The sequence below is a fragment of the Epinephelus fuscoguttatus genome, linkage group LG7 (assembly GCF_011397635.1).
Source record: "Epinephelus fuscoguttatus linkage group LG7, E.fuscoguttatus.final_Chr_v1".
Taxonomy (NCBI): Eukaryota; Metazoa; Chordata; class Actinopteri; order Perciformes; family Serranidae; genus Epinephelus; species Epinephelus fuscoguttatus.
In genome coordinates this window covers 4666071-4684079 of record NC_064758.1, presented here as the reverse complement: position 1 = coordinate 4684079, position 18009 = coordinate 4666071, and the positions used below count along the sequence as shown (strand labels likewise).

Sequence of the window (18009 nt, the reverse complement as noted above, 5' to 3'; positions counted from 1 at the left end):
GCCACACACACACACACACACACACACACACACACACACACACACACACACACACTGCGATCTTCATGAGGGGGAGATGAGGCGGAGAAAAAAACAGAGAGTTGAGCGTAAGAGAAAGACATGGAACTTGCTCCTAAACCAAATGCCACGGCCGCTGTGTGGGAGTATTTTGGATTTAAACCAAAAGACAGAGGGGAGCCCAGTAATTTGGACGAGCCGGTGTGCCGGGTTTGTTCTAAAACCATCTCAACAAAAAGAGCGAATGCGACCAACTTAACCGCACACCTGAGAGTGAGACTGAGAGTCTATTTTTTTGTATTTATTTATTTCTTTTGATATTTTTACGTGTTATTTCGGATATTTAAATTTTCTTTTTTGCATTCCTAAATATTCTTGTTAAATAAATGTTTATTTCTCTTTAAAAGGGTGTATTTGTATCAATATGCCTTTATTATCATTATGTAAGTTTAAAAAATGGTCTAAAAACAGCAAAATTACAACAATACTAAAAAATGGTCTTAAAAGCACAATATTACACAATATTATTGCTTATCGCAATAATTTCTGATGCAATTAATCACCCAACAAAATTTGTTATTGTGACAGGTCTAGTTAGCGCTTATCAATGCTACGGTCTTTGATAATTTAGCCCCGGGGGCTTATTTAGTACCGGGTTTCGGTACCCATCCTTGATCGAAACACAAATGAAGTGAAGCTTGTAGAAATGAAATAAAGTTTGCAGCCACACTGGCACGGATGTGCGGAATGCTGCAAGTGTGTGTTCCACCAATCAGCATTCTTCAGCACACCACCCTGCCCCTCAAGAATTCCAGGGAATCTGAATATCCTAACCCCCCACTGGGTAATTTTTTCAGGGAAAGTTTGGGGTTGAGGGAAAGATTTTTTTCCCCTGGTAATTTGGGTGGAAAAGTGCCAAGGTTTTTCAAAATCCCGGGTAAATGATAACAGTTACTGTCATGGAAAAGGGGCTATTGATGACTGCAGTTCACTTAACAGCCACTGGTGTCAACAAGTTACATACAGAACCTTTAATCAACATTGAGGTTAATAACAAGCATCAGTTTGGACTCTGTATCTGCAGATTTACAACATTACTCAAATGAGGATTGGGTCCAAAAAATTTGATCAGGACACAATTTTCACCACAGAGGGAATTGTGGAAATGAGGGAAATTAAGAGACAGTAATGTCTTTCCTGCACTGCCTTACCGTTTGGCACACACTGTAGAACAGAACCTCTTGGACCTTTTGAAGACGTAGGCGAAATCGACCCTACCACACAGCTCACAGGTCAGCATTGGCTCCTGCTGGGCTTTTAACTCTGACGGAACACACAGTCAAGACACGGTCAGCTGGACACAGACAAACACCAGGAAAAAATGTTAAAAATGTTAATTCTCTGACTGCTGACTTTGTGTGTCAGCTCTGTCTCCAGCTGGAATATGAGAGCTGTTTCAATCACGTGTGTTAACAACAGACGTTTACTGTGGAAATGCTCTGCTCATTAATAGGAAAGTAGAAAAAAAATATCAATTTGAATTGTATTTCTAATTGTCTTTATTTTGGAATATATTATTTTAGTTTCACATGTATGAAATGTCCCAAAATGATCACTTTAAACATGCTGCATATCTGAGTTATTTGAACAGTGTGCGGTTATCATAGGATTTGGTCAGGCAATGTGCGGGTGGCTGGGCAGGTGTGTTATTTATTTTTTTTAATTTAATTTTAATTTTATATACTTTATTAATCCCCCTGAGGGGAAATTCAATTTTTTCACTCTTGCTGTCAATTACACACAGGTCCAAAAGACACACACATGCACAAACAGGACCTATACATGCACAAAGTGGAGAGATGTCAGAGTGAGGGAGCTGCCCTTGGTGAGGCACCACAGCGGCTGGGGGGTTCGGTGCCTTGCTCAAGGGCACCTCAGCAGTGCCCAGGAGGTGAACTGGCACCTCTCCAGCCACCACTCCACACTCCATATTTGGTCCGGACAGGGACTCGAACAGGCGACCCTCCAGTTCCCAACCCAAGTCCCTATGGACTGAACTACTGAGCTACTGTACAGCACAGTGCCTGTTTGAGAGCAGGTCTTAAAAATCAGTCTTGTGCAGGTTTCTGCAGCAGATTTAGCATCACCAGCAACATCCACTGAAAACATATCTGTGTATTGACCAGGGCTAACAAGACTAACAAGACTCTATAGCTTGGCTCCTGGTCAGAGAACTTAAAGGACAACTTCTGTATTTTTCAACCTGGGCCCTATTTCGTATGATTCATAAGTACAGCTTGTTCTAAAATTGGTTCAATATTCAGGGAGGCGGATGCAACCGGTGCCGCGAAATGAGCTAAAACGGTAACGGGGGCAAATGCGTCTCATATAAGTTTGCGCATTAAAAGTGCTTTTTTTCGCCACTGACTGGTTCAGATCGCCAGTGCTATGAGTGGAGTCAGCTGTCAGTCAGTGTTGGAGCAGAGAGGGGGAGGGCTGCCCCACTGGGTACTGTAAGTGAGTATGTGTGTATGAAGTGTGTGTTTTTTCGCCACTGACCGGTTCAGATCGCCAGTGTTATCTCTGTAAATAGCATACTAACTTAGCCTTTCCCTTACCTCTGAGCTGTGTGATGTCACGAGCTTTGCTCCACTGTGTCTGTAGCTCTCTCTATTCGTGGGACAGCCGTTTTCTTGAGGAAGAGGTCTTTCGGGATTGGATATCTTCTCTTCTTCGGCTGGCAGTAGTCATCTTGGGAGAAGTGAGTACTGCAGACCTGATGGTCTGCAAGATGCAGTGTCTGGACAGGAGTGTTAGCATCCATTTGTAGCACAACTAGCCACAACTTTAGCATCTCGCCGTCCGACAAAGGCAGCCTGTGAAAGCTGTACGGGGTGTTGCGCGACATCCTGTTCTTGTGTTCGGGAAAAAGGCCCTTTTATTTGAGCACTCCAAAAACTCCGGTAACACTCCAGGGGGTAGCACGTAAAAGACTCCGTCCTCTGACTCTTCTAGCACTGACTGGCAGCTGACTCCACTCATAGCACTCATAGCACTGGCGATCTGAACCAGTCAGTGGCGAAAATAAGCACTTTTAATGCGCAAACTTATATGGGACGCATTTGCCCCCGTTACCGTTTTAGCTCGTTTCGCGGCTGCCGGCTGCATCCGCCTCCCTCAATACTGAACCAATTTTAGAACGAGTTGTACCCATCAATCATACGCACACATACACATGGGGAAATAGGGCCCAGGTTGAAAAATACAGAAGTTGTCCTTTAAAATCTACAGGCGGTATTACCCTTCGGTGAGAGGCTGTTCATCTTAGAGTCTGAAGTGTGTCTTCTTAGGCTCTCAATTGAGAAAGATGGACGTTCCACCTGCAGATAGAAAAAGTATGCCTCAAAAATTGAAATTAATCACAGAACACTATGAACAAATTTGCTCTGGTCTCTTGCTTGACATAGATGGTTGAGTATGAAAAATGGACAGATGGATAGTTATTTATTCTTTTATTTGATAGATGACAGGAAAGAATAACAGGAAATGGAGAGAAAGGAGTGGGGGTTAGGGCACCCAAAGATTTTGACAATGAATGCTTCTTGCATAGGGTGGTCAGAAACTGCTAAGGCTCTGTTTCATTCTTGTTAACAGACAATTTCCACCACAGGAACTTTTTCAGGACCCTTTAGACTGCATGTACCAGGGTCTACATTTAGCTCCTCTACCACAGTCCCCGGTAGGGCTGCGTGATATTTGATTTCTGTATCAACATTGCAATGTGTGTATGTGCAATAGTTGCATCGCAGGACTTGCAATGTCAAGTAACACACATAATTAAAACATGTCATGTTACAACTTTGCTTTGCTTGTTGATAAAAAAGGAAAACCCACATTGTTCTCATTTTTCATGATTAAAGGGATACTCACCCATATACCGATGGAGGCTTAGGTGAAGTTTTAGAGTCCTCACAACACTTCCGGAGATCCAAAGGGAGAGGGAGTAGCAACGCAACTCCACTTAATGGAGGCTTAAGGCACCCCTAGATTTTCTGTGCACCACGCTCATGTGTGTGCGCTTGCGTGAGACCAGCGAAAGCACATGAACACACATGAACGCCGTGCCCATGTCTCACGGTCTCGTGCAAGTGCGCACACGTGAACGCGATGTACAGAGAGGCAGTTAAAGCTACAGGCTACAATGAGGCTAACAACAGAGTTCAAATGACGTTTTTCCAAACAACTTTTTATGCTGGGGGCTTCAGGACACTTGGATCACTACGGATGAGCAGTATGGAGATATTTTGTGGTTTCAATTATGTGTTTTTGGACGTTTGAATCTGGGGCGCCATAAGCCTCCATTAGGTGGAGTTGTGTTGCTTCCCCCTCTCCCTTTGGATCTCCGGAAGTGTTGTGAGGACTCTAATACTTCACCTGAGCCTCCATCGGCATATGGGTGAGTAGATAATGGCTGAATTTTCATTTTTGGGTGCATTATCCCTTTAATATTACAAGCCACTCCTTCCCCTTTAAGACAGGTTACATGTTTTGTAACGTAGTCTGGCAGCGTTTGTATGTCGAGAAGTACCGGGCCAGCAAGTGCCACAGATGCAGTGAAGCATATGCTTTTCCACAGCTACAGCGGTCAGCAAAAAGTGTCTAGATAAGCTCAGTTTCCACTATAGCACGTCTCGTGTTCTCTGCACAGAAGAAATAAAGCACCTGTTTAATGCAACATTTTCACAAAGTCTCCTGACCATTCTTCACTGCAGAGTTGCCAGACTGTAAAAGCTAGTCACTGGCTAAGAGCCAGGTTAAAACTAACTCAGTTGGCCTACACTACAGTTCAAAACCCCAAGGCTGGAGAGGTAACATTAAAGTCCGGGTGAAGAAAAAAAAAAAAGTGTAATGAGTTCGTTACACCACAGGAAAATGTGTTATTAAGCACCCAGCCAAATCAGAATGATTAAAAAGTCAGCAAATATATAAAAATACATTTCAAAATCATGAAAAAAATAGGGAGTATTGTCTGCTCTGAGACACTGGGGGCGCGTCCACTGAATGTGCCGAAGCCATGCCTACTGGCAGGAAAGCTGTAGCCTCATTTAACTGTAGCACTTAAATGGATGCTCCATCTAGCAGCTTTTTTGGACTGGCATGTTTGAGCCACCAGAGCAAGAGTCAAAGTCAGAGCCAGAGGATAGTGACCTGCCCGAAAATCAACATTCATTCTTCTCACTCTGCAACAGAATGGTCATTTTGATTCATTTCTCAGACAACAAAACTCAACGGCTGTAGTTCTTACTTGGTGTATGGGCAGAGCTTATGCTAAGAGTTGCTCCATTGTGTCATCAAGCAGGCTTTCAGCCCTGCCCAAAAAATCCTGGACACAGAAATGGTGAAAAACAGTTCAATGGTCTAACTCCACAATTCGCAGTTTTAAGTGGTCATGAACTTGGATTGTTGTAAATGAGAAGCCTGTCAGTAAGAAACCCCTAGGCCCAGACACACCAAACAGACATCAAGGAACTAGCGGCAAAGACTGACTGTTTTGTTGCATCACATCACCTGTGTCTTGGCAAAAAAGTTGCACTTGAACAGACCACAAAGGCTACAGCCAACAGCAAACCAGCATGTTCATTCTGCCCCTGAGTAACAGGAAATAACTTTCCAGAGCAGCAGGCAGCGGTAGTCTGTATTTGTCATCCAAAAAGGGTAACCAGCAGACCGACAGTTCAGATTCAAGATGCTTATTAGCCAGTTAGCACAATAACAACACAACCCGATGCTGAAAAACAAATTATATTTACATATTTATATGTTTGTTTTGACTTCAATCCCTCATGACTTTAGTGGTTTGTTTGCTATCTTTAACTCTGGCTTCTCCTCTTGTGCACTGATTTGCTCAAGTTGAACAGCCAATCAGAAATGAGTCCTTTCATCAACTGGCTCTGCCGCCTATTCAACATGCTGAATCAGCTGAAAAAAACGGACAAGGGCCAACTAGAAGCAACGGTGCGGGACACACCGCAAAAATTAGGGTGACAGAGTGTCTGTCACCCTAGTTTTTGTGGTATGTCAGCCCAATACTGGCCAACAGCCAACCGTTGGCTTGGTGTGTGTCATGGCCCAGAACTACCAGGGCAGAGTTTGCAGGACTGAACAAATCTCACTGAGAAATTTTCATGTGAGAAACAAAAGTTCATTTTCTGATTGATTCAATAAACTGTCATACTAGTGAATAAATAAGTCCCCATATACACAGATCATTTTTAGTCAGTTTTTCATCTTGTTACCCACCTCAGCATGTCTGTTTTGCATTCAGTCATACATTACATTTTTTAGAGGAGGCACTGGTGCATGGTGGGATGTTTACATGACTGTGAATAGTGTTTTTTTTTAATATATATATTTCTATTGAAATTTTGCCATAGTTACAGGGCAACACAGTGAACAACAGCCACACCCACCCCCCTCCCACAACCTGTAACAATAGGAGGAAAGATGGAGAAAGTAATAACATAAATAGAAAGGCAATAAAATAAATAAAAAGATATACTGTACGAAAACAAAAATGATACAAAAAAATAAATAAATCAAAATTGTCACATGCAGTAAAAGCATCGTTCATTGGTAGAGGTAGTAGAAAAGTGCACCCTGACTGTATCATAAGCCATCAATGATGTAATGGTATACAGGTGCCCAGCTAAGTAAGAGGGTGACATAACATATGGGGCACAGGGGGCACAAGCTACGGGAGATGGCATGGGGTAGAGCAGAAACAAAAATTAAAAATGATAAAGTAAATACACAAGTAACAGAATAGGTGAATGAATAAATAAAATAAAATAAAAATTTAATCTGCAAATTGCTTGGAACGTGCGCTGACAACATACAGAAAGTGGTAGTGATCTGACAATGTGACGATTAGCACTGAAGATTACAGTCCGTCATCTGAAGGGAGATTCTGCAAGGCAGTGAAGGATTGCCACTTTGAGACAAATTTATCATTTGAACCCCTCAGAGAATATTTAATTTTCTCAAGATTGAGAAAGAACATCACATCTGTAAGCCAAGTAGAAATGAAGGGTGGCAGTGAGGATTTCCATTTGAGACTGTCCATCTGCGACGTGCCAGTAAGGTTGAGAAATCGACAATGTCTATTTGCGTAGAGTTTAATGAGGACAGATCAGTGGGGACACCAAAGATGGCTGTTATGGGGCACAGTTGCAGACTGATCTTGAGAACACCAGAGATGGTTTCAAAGATTGAAAGCTAACAGGCTTGCAATTTTACATTTGGATATATCTTGGATAGCCTGGATTTGGAGAAACCCAATCTATATAAAACTTTGAACTGGATGAGCCCACGACAAGTACAAGAGGTTGTGGTTCCCACTCTATCAATTGCTTTATCCCACTATTCTTCAGCCAGTTCAACCCCTATCTCTTGTACCCAGGTAGTTTTTATTTTAGTTATAGAGTGTGCGTCCATTAACATAATAAATGAGTAGATGGGGCGTCGGTGGCTTAGTGGTAGAGCAGGCGCCCTATATACAAGGCTGTTGCCGCAGTGGCCTGGGTTCGACTCCAGCCCGTGGCCGTTTGCTGCATGTCACTCCCTCTCTCTCTCTCTCCCCCTTTCACGCTTGTCTGTCCTATCGATTAAAGGCCAAAATGCCCCAAAAAATATCTTTAAAAAAAATGAGTAGATGTGGGGAACAGATGCCCTCTGTCTGGGCAGTAATATTATAAGGGCCTCCCGAGGCTCTTTTGGCAATAGAACAGGAAAGTTAGGAAACATAGTGCCTGACCTGAAAATAACAGAAAAGATGGGATGGAGGTAAAGAGAATTTGGAAGCCAGTGGGGATGGGTTCCGAAACCCAGTACTAAATTTGCCCTGGGGCTAAAATATCAAAGACCGTAATATTGATAAGCTCTAGCGGTATCGGTTCTTTTATCAGTATTTTGGTTGAATTAATTATCATCCTGCAGCCTCTCATCTGCGCTTTGTGCCAGGGCCGACCACCTTCACATACACACACATTCACACATACACACACACACGATATGACAAACACAACCGGTGAACAGCCGATCAGCTGCGTTGGAAACAAAGTGAAGATTACTCAAAAATTACTCGAGTTGACGGCAGCTACACTCATTACTGTAAGTGAAATTAAACCTCAGCAAGTAAGAGGCTAATAATTTATCAATACATGTGTTCAGCGAGCATGAACATATAAACATGCAGACAGTGATATCAATATGCTCTGTCCACAGTTTCTCACCTACCGTCACTTACATCTTACATGCTGATTTAGACAGCACGCTAGTTTGGCTGATAACAAATTGTTACTAATAAGCTAAAACGACAGCTGTCTGTATATAGGCTAACTTAGTTTGACACTTATCGTAAAATTGGGCAAATACTTTTAATCTTTGCTGCTGCCTGAGACAAACAGCCCCTCCTCTCTCTACCTGCGCTAATGTTACCTGCACACAGTGAATCACATCAGCAGAGAGGGAGCACGACAGAGGACAGAGGAATGGAGGACAGGTGGACAAGAGGACAGAGGACTGGAGGACTGACTGATATATACTAAACTTCACTCAGTAGTAGGGCTGCTCGATTAATCAAATTTTAATCTAGATTACGATTTGGGCTTTCAACGATTATGAAAACAAAATAATCGACATAAAACAATTATGCGCTTCTCGTCAGTTTACTTTCATTGTCTTGTGTTGCGATGTCGAAGTGAGAGATTGGGTCTCTAGTTGGCACAATGGAGTATCTGGAGCATATAGCCAGAACAGGAAATTCTCGATATTCACTGCCCAATAATAGTATAAAAAGTTAGGTAGTGCAAGTCCCCCACTCAGTTTGCATCTCTGAAGTAAGGATCTATTGACCCTAGGCACCACACCTCCCCAGATGAACGTAGTGATGGTTTGGTTAATTGACTTAAAAAAAGATTGGGGTAAAAGTATCGGAATGGACTGAAATAAATACAATTTATTAGAAATTTTGGTAAGCTATTCATTTTAACAGCATTAATCCCATCTATGAGCTACAGTGGTAGATTACCCTACCTATGGAGGTCTGATTTCATTTGAGTGATGAGAGGAATGATGTTTGCAGAAAAAAGGGTGGGTAATGAGCAGTGATGGACACTGTAATTTTACTACTTTACCCAGTAACAAGTAAAGTATTACAATTTCCCAAACAGTAATTTTATTACAGTTACTAAGCAAAGTAAAGCTGCAATACTGCGTAACAAGAAAGTGTTTTTTTTTTGTTGTTGTTGTTTTTTGTCTTAAACTTAGATTATGACGTGGCTCGCGGCTAGTCAGGTCGGGTCAGACTCAGGTCACGTCCGCGACAGTTAAGCAGCATGGAGAATGAAGAGCGAGAGCACACGGCATTTGACAGCTGGAAATACTCCCATTATTTTGAGTGTGTCTCCATCAGAGATGCAAAGAATATTGGCATCCGCTGTAAGCTCTGTGGTGGCAGCAAAATACTTGCAAGCACAAAAAACACCACGTCGAATTTGATGAAGCACCTGTTAGGGCTGCACAGCAACATCAAACTTGTCACGAAAAACCCTGCTGGGGAGACAGAGTAAGAGGATAGGCCTACTACCAGTGCCAAACAACAGAAACTAGATTTCAACGCAGCAAGACACGATGCCACACCGTTAAATGGAGATAATCTGAAGAAGCTCGTTGCTGGATATATAGTAGAAGAAATGTTACCCATTTCCACCGTTGACTCCCCCTCATTCCGCCACATTATAGACAAGATACCGACAAGGAGCAACGCCAAGTTGCCACAGAGAAAGACATTTGCGGTCTACTTGGAGAGAGAGCATGCGGTGATGGAATCGAACTTGAGGGCCACACTCAGAGAGGTAGACTTTGTGTCCACCACTGCGGACATTTGGACAGCTAACAACAAAAGCTTTATGGGTGTTACAGTTCACTGGATTAGCAGCTCAACTCTGAAACACAACAAGGCCACCCTTTCATGTAAAAGAATCTGAAGTAGGCACACGTTTGATGTGATTGGCGCAGAGATCGAACAAATTCATGCATCGTATGGACTGCACGGCAAAGTTGTTGCCACTGTGACAGACAATGGCTCAAATTTTACCAAGGCTTTTAAAGTATACCAACCTCAACCTGTAGATTCGGATTCTGAGCAAGATGAAGTCCATGACAAGGAGGACGTCACTTTTACAGATGTTGCATAAGTCCTCGCCGAGTCTGATGGCCAGCAGTATACACTACCTCCACACTACAGATGTGCCTCGCACACAATTAATCTAAATTCCACAACTGATGTTGAGAAATACTTAATAGCTAGTGCAAAGACAAAGACTATATATAGGAATAGTATCTTCAAAATGTACAGCCCTTTGGACAAAGGCAAGTCGGTCCACAGTTATATCAGAACATGTGGAGGAATTCAGCCACAGAAAGCTATTGGTACCATCATCCACAAGGTGGAATTCCTTCTACGAGGCTGTTGCGAGAATCACCGAAATTCCAATGAATGAACTGAATTCCCTGTGTGTAAAGCTTGGCATCAAGTGCCTAAACGAAAGGGAACACCAATTCCTGCCGAAATACTGCTCAGTTATGAAGCCGCTGACAGCAAGCATTGGACATCTTACAAGGGGATGACAGTGGAGTTTATTGCCAACCCTCGAAGGCCCCACCCCCAGCTAACCTGAGTGAGGCCCCCCCCCCCTTAGGAAAAAAAAAAACAAAACAGGATTGAAATATATGTCTGATTTATTGTTGTTTTATTGTTCAGGCTATCACGACTCGTTTTGCTGCAGTACTGGACAGCAAAGACGCACTTCTCGCTGCTGCCAGCTGTCCGAAGTTTAAACTTCGATGGCTCTGAGATAAGGCAAGGAGAGACCATGTAAAGGAGCTTCTGACAACAGAATGCTGCAACACTGTTCCTGCTGTAGCCAACCAGGCTGAGTCTACCGCTGTATCAATGACGTCAGCCAGCCCCGCTGAAAATGACTTTTTTGCTTTTGAGGTACAGACGGACAGCTACTCTGCAGAAAAGGAAGTTGCAGGCTATTTAAGGTCAGGGTATGAGGTTGTGATACTGAACCAGTTCCCAAATGTTAGAAACATGTACATGAGGTACAACACTCCAACTCCATCTAGCGCACCTGTAAAGCAGCTCTTTAGTTTAGGAGGTTTGGTGCTTACCCCTAGAAGGAACAGGCTGTCTGATTCAAGATTTGAGAAGCTTCTACTAATGAGATTCAACTACTGTTTCACTTCTGATTCTAAACATTAGAACCTTGCTTAATGACATGCTCGTTTCACTAGCCTGCATTTAGTCTGTACTGTTTGGGTTGATAGGCTACAGTATTTGTTTACTATAGTTCTCAAAATATTGAGGTCTAGGCTACTGTCTTGGCCTCTGCCAATAATATTTAGGCTATAAGGTGCAAAGAAATCAATCAGATTCAAGTTCATTAATTGAAGAAATTATTGTTGATTGGTAATTCTGTGAAATGCAGGCCTAACCTATAATCAGTTTTGTTGTTTTAATTAAATCAGTAGTAGGCACAGCCTACACACTTTTTTTTCTTTAATGCAAACCAATGTTGAATCTTACTAGTCTATGTAAGTGCAGAGTTGACAGATATATCACCCTAAATGTGGTGTGCTATCCAGTATTTTTGTTTAACCAGTTCTGTATGTCATATGTGAGACAGAAATTAGCGTCCCCACTATATCGGGAGACATATTTTCATTCTATGACTGCCCTTTTATAAATAAAAAAAAAATGATAAAAAAGCTAATATTGTGTGCATATTGATGAGTCAGACTAAACAACTAGGGGATGGAGGTGGGGGGATAATATAGTAAAGTAACGAGTAAAGTAACTGAATACTTTTGATACCAACTAATAAGTAAAGTAATTTTATTACTTTTTTGAGGAGTAATAAAAGTAAAGTAACTAATTACTTTTTGTGAGTAACTTGCCCAACACTGGTAATGAGCAAGTTACCGTCACACATAGGTATGTGAAACCAGAGCGGCGTATCTGGAAAGGCAAATTGGTCTGCTGGAGCTGAAGCTTGGCTGGATTTATTGGAAAACATTTGCTGATCTGAATATTAAGCTTGTATCCAGAGGAGGAGCCAAAATTCTCTTGAATTGACAATATTGTTGTGACAGGGGCAATAGGATTTTTGACACAGAGTAATAAATCGTCTGCATACAAGGATAGCCTTTGTTCCACACCCTCTCATGTCACACCTTGGAGGTTTAAGCATGTAGAGCTGCAGAAAGAGGCTCAATGGCCAGTGTGAACAGGAGAGGGGAGAGGGGGCAACCCTGATATGTACCATGTTCAAGGGCCAGATAATTCAAGCTGGTGTCATTGGTGCAGATGGAGGCTTGGGGGATGTGTACAAAAGGCGAATCCAAGAGCAAAAGTTGTTACCAAAGCAGAATTTCTTAAGGACAGAAAATAGATACTCGTTCAATCATTCAATCAATCACTGCGATGACACACGCCTTTTCTGCGTCAAGGATGATAACTGGTTCATGGGAGGCAGAGAATTTCTTAGAGTAAATTCTAAATAATAATTAAATAAATAATAATAATTTAATATAATTATGTTGAAGTGTGAACATATGTTAAAGAATGAGTATCGTCCCGTTATAAAACCAGTTTGTTCCTCGGATATGATTTCTGGTAGGACTACCTCCAGCCGCTGCGCGAGGACCTTAGCTAGTATCTTTACATCTACATTAAGGAGGCCGAGTGGCCTGTAAGAACTACACATAGTAGCATCTCCTCCCTTTTTGAGGTGTCAAGGGATTTGTTGTACATAGATGAAAGCAGAGGGGCCAATTTGGCATGGAATCATTGAATAAACTCGGAAGAAAACCCGTTGGGGCCTAGGGCCTTACTGCTCTGCATTGACGTAATAGCTTGAGCAACCTTGTCCAGGGTTAAGGGGGAATCAAGGCCATCTGCAACCTCAGGTGTGACTGAGGGAGTCACTAATTGATCCAAAAACTGGTTCATGTTTGCAGTGTTTGATGGGACCTCTGACCTATAAAGGGAGTTATAAAAAGATGTGAAAAGTATCATTAATATCTGAGGGGTCACAAATCGAATTATTAGAGGAATCTAGAATCTTTGGAATTAATGGGGACGCAGCAAGGCATTTTAATCGGTGTGCCAGCAGCTGACCTGTCCTGTTACAGTGCTTATAAAGTGTGCCACGTAAGCTCAGAAGCAAATGTTCTGCATCTCTAGTGGACAAGAGGTTAAATTCGGATTGGAGGTTCAGCTGCTGTTTATACAGTACTGGAGATGGACTAAAAGCACACTGATGGTCTAATTCGAGTATGGCCTTAGAAAGTTCATCCAGTTTAGCCTTATGTATCTTGTTAAGATAAGAAGAATAAGAAATAATTTGCCCTCTGAGATTAGGCCTTAATTGAATCCCATAGGAGGAAGTAGGAGGTGAAGCTTGTTTGATGAAAGTGAGAAAATCATTAATGGAGGCAGAGATTGCTTCACAAAATTTTCAATTTTTCAAATCTGAAAAACATTTTGTCATGGCAAATGGAGACCTCATATTGGAAGTAGAGCAGTCTAAAGATAGGTCAATAACACAATTACAGTCCCCTCCAAATATCAAAAGGTGGTTATTAAGACAGGGAATCTTACTTAATAAACTGTTGGCAAATGCAGTATTATCAGAATTGGGTGCATAGACATTCACTAGTATAACAGGAGTATGCCAAAGCTTACCAGTAATAATTAAATATCTCCCATGTTTGTCAGAAATAACAGTAGAGATGGAGAAGTGTACTGTCTTACCACTTACAATTGCAACGCCTCTGGCTTTGGAGTCAAAACCTGAATGGAACACCTGGCCAAAAACATCGATACTTCGGCCTGTGGTTGTCTTTAATTCGCAAGTGGGTCTATCTGGACTCAGATCCCTGTCAGCCATCTAAACTGTGTAAACTGGAGTGTGGGGCCCAAGCAATTGCTACGCCATGAGAGAGAGAGACAGAGAAGAGGGGGGGAGAAAAAAGAAAACAAAAAGGGAGAAAGAAAAGAAACAAAAAAGAGATACAAAAAACCAACCCAACAAGCAGCAAACGGCAAACAACAAACAACAAACAACAAACACTGACAACCACTCCCATACCCAGGTCTCCATCCCAAACGATGGCTACAGCAGTTCAGACAGTCTTGCAGCTGTGGTGCACAAAGGCGCACACCTCTAAGTGCTATACTCTATCACAGCACCAATAACCCCCCAGTTCAAAAATATGAATACAAAAAACAAGTAAACACATGATAAGATGGCAGCACACTTTGTAGGAAACTATCAAAAATAGTTTCAAACATAACACGTAGGAACCCTAGAAATGAGTCCATCTAATGTATAGGCAGTGCATTTGAGGCTGGTGTCGAGACAAGCTACAAGTTGAGAATACACAGACAAATTAACAACAACGTGGAACAGCAACATGCACAAGAGTCAGTGAAAAATAAAAAACAGTCAACTACGGTAACATACTGATTGACATCATGTCTCCAGAGCCCCAGAGCGACGCTTTGAGTAGTCCAGAGCCCCCTTTGGGCCGGTGAAGGTGTGTTGTTGGTCGATGGGGTGACGATGAGCCTCGCTGGGGCAAGCAGACTGCGCCTGACGCTTGGCATGTTACACGCAACTTAAAGACTTAGCTTTTTACTAAAGCCTGTTGATGTATTTTATCATGTTGTCCGTTTGTAACTCTTAGCATAGCATATTTGCACTGCCTTCGGTACAGTGTTGGGTGTAACTGCCAAAAATGGCTTTTCCCTTACTTAAGAGTTGGTGATGACAGGCTTCAGGCTGTTGCCAACGGGTCGTCCTCCGTGTCCAGCCGGTGTTGTGCCGTATTAAGCACGCCTGCCGTGAAAAGCACCCCACTTTTCACGGCAGGCGTGCTTACTACGGCACAACACCTGTAAGAGGCGAACACAGATGCGGGGACGAGCCAGAGGATGGGAGAGTTTCTGCCGCAAACAAGTACAGAGACCTGGGGGGACATGGGAGCAGCTTCATATGTTTACAGCAGATAGCAGGAGCGAGGACAGACGTCTCACTCCGCTACTCTGTGCGCAAAGGGACCGCACACTTCCAGTTTATAATTGTAACGTCCGTTGTCCTACTTTCCTAAGTACTGATGACACGCTTAGTATGTGACAAATGCGAGGTTTTGTTTTATTTGATGAATGTGGCGCTGATATGCAAAAATGAACTAAATGACTGTGGGCCAGTGGGCAGGTAATATAATCATAACAACTTTACACACAGTAACCACCCCCCGCCTGGCATAACAACTTCTATGGCGGAAACTCTGCAAATACTTAAGGAGAGAAAGAGGGAAGTCTGCTTAGGGGCCTACCTTGTGAACCAGCTGTGCAATGAACAAGAAGCTCTGGCCTGACACCTCATGCAACAGCCTAACAGCATAATGGATTTCAGTCATCGCTACAACTACACTGATGGGAGAAAACATATGCTTTTATACAAGTGAGGGGGCACAGTGAATGAGGTGGGGGGGCACTGCCCCCTGGTGCCCCCTCATGAAGCCGATTCTGGGTATATCCATCTAGTTAACTATACCTACCTTAAGATTGTTATACATATGTAAGGTTTAATGCTATATCGTTAATTGGCAAATTACGTGACAATGCATTTCAGGTAATTTTACAGAGTAGCTAGTAATGTAACAAGTATTGTAACTAATTACTTTCTCCAGGAAGTAATCAAGTAAAGTAAGCAATTACTTTTTTCCTAAGTAATGTGTAATGTGTAACACATTACTTTTTTGAGTAACGACCCCCAACACTGCTTCTGTAGCACTTTGAGATTTGTTTTTTATGTAAAGTGCGTTACAAATAAAATGCAGTATTTATTCATTTATTATTAACCATAAATCCCCTTTTACCTGACAGTCTGGCAGTTTCCGCTGTCAGGCGGGCCAACTCAGTCTGCAGCTGGGAGATGTCATTAGAGTGCTGGGTCTCAGCTCTTTTAATTTCTGCAATGGTTTCGCCAAGTGCTAGTATTCTAGCTTTGATTGCTGCCACTGCCATCTACGTGTCTCTCTTCATTATTAAGATTTCGTTTTTCAGGTCAGCAGTAACTGAACCGATACGAGCATACAAACACCAGCGCCTCCTCCGGGCCTCCCTCCGTTGCTTACTCTTTGCTGATTTAGGTTTCTCTGTCACTTGGGACATAGGCAGCTGTTAAGAGAATGGTTAAGTTGCGAGCTGGATGGATTTTAACTTGTTTAAGGATGTTCTTAAAACAAAACTGTTCAGCTAACGGGAAGTACCACTACAACAAAGTATCACAATATTTTTGTGGGGCAATATTGTATCGTCACACACTGCCAAGTATTGATTTTCTTTATTATATAAATTATTAGTATGACAAATACAAACTTAACTTTAGGTAGCCTATTTGGTAACCTACTAGACTAATATAATCAATTGCTTTTTCAGTCCACTGCCACAAAATGGCTGAAGTGAGATGACCAGACTGAAAACTTTATCTTATTAGATAAAACAGATGTTGACAAAGTTTACCTTTGAGGACATAATTTACAGTTCCAAAAAGGTAATATATTGCATATATTTTAACGCAATACTCAGTATTATGCAACATATTCAAAATCGCAATAATATTGTTTCATGACATCAGTATTATGATAACACTGTATCTTGGATCCTCTGGTGATTCCTATCTCAAGTGATTGATGAGGACTATCTGCCTGAAATGTTGCATTTATAATAACAGGAGCCGTTTAACAGTGTGTGGATTTTTTTTCGAATAAAATATGATCTTTTCTTCCTTGCTCTGATCACACAGGTGTCTCATGGTATTTTGAGCTGCAGTGATGGAATCAGAGTGTAAAATAGAAACATTATCACTGTGGATTAAAATAAACTTAGCACAAGTTAAAATGCTGCTAAAATCATGTGCTTAGTGTGTAAATGATCTCTGTGTTTGTTTAAAGCTCTGTTTTAAAACCAGTGGAAATAGAGCCTTGGAACAATCAAATGCTTCTACTGACATATAATGATAAACAGACTACGCTTTTTTTACCTGAGACTCTGGACTTTTGCCCATGGGTACATTTTTCTTCAGTGATCTTATTGGTCAGAGGTCAGGGTATTGACAGGTTATGATCCTATACTCTGAACATAACATGCTCTGGAGCAGGTTAGCGGTTCAGCATAAGTTACCATGGTGATTTATCCTGGTAAAAAGAGAACCAGCTTAATAGTACTGAAAACCCAGAGTTAACCCGAAGAGTACCTCACTAACTCCAAATCCTGCTTCTTAGTACAGGCCTCAGGTCAACCAGTCAATATGTCCAGCTGCATGCCTCCATAGGCAGTCGACTCCCAGGTCTTTATGACCATTCATGTAATGATCCCATTCAACGTGTGTATTAGAGACTTTACAGTTAAGACACATGCAGAGCTCCAGTACTCACAGGGAAAGGTTCAGCCCCCTCCTGGATCACAAAGCCTTCTATCAGATGGGTGAGGATGTGGGACTTGACTAGGGCCTGGGCTGGTTTGCTCTCTCCATTGTGCTGGCTGCTGTTTGTATTCCCATTGCCAGAGGTCATGACTGGAGCACAGGCTACCCCTCACCTGTCAACACAAAAAACATGGCAAACTCAACAAGTGCTGGCCACGTGGTCCTGAGACCTAGCCCCCGATGTTCAAATGCACAAAGAATGCAATACGCAAATCATTCCAACATGGCAGTTTCATGTTGACCTATTTTTTCTCCTCTGGTAGCTTGAGAAAGACACACCACCCCCATGGGTATATATGTATGTATGTGTATGTGTATGTATACATATATATATATATATATATATATGCATATACATGTATATGTA

At 42.1% G+C, this 18009-nt stretch overlaps 1 protein-coding gene across 2 annotated transcripts in view; it reads right to left on the bottom strand.

Moving 5' to 3' along the window:
• phc2a (polyhomeotic homolog 2a (Drosophila)) overlaps window positions 1–18009 on the bottom strand; it is a 39272-nt gene that overhangs the window by 19785 nt on the left and 1478 nt on the right. For both annotated transcript variants that reach the window (XM_049581764.1, XM_049581765.1), the window contains exons 2-4: window positions 17593–17755; window positions 3320–3398; window positions 1230–1341 (exon numbers count right to left, since the gene is read on the bottom strand). In XM_049581764.1, the coding sequence (XP_049437721.1) occupies window positions 1230–1341; window positions 3320–3398; window positions 17593–17730 (329 nt within the window). In that variant the 5' untranslated portion in view covers window positions 17731–17755. The remainder of the gene's footprint in view (window positions 1–1229; window positions 1342–3319; window positions 3399–17592; window positions 17756–18009) is intronic.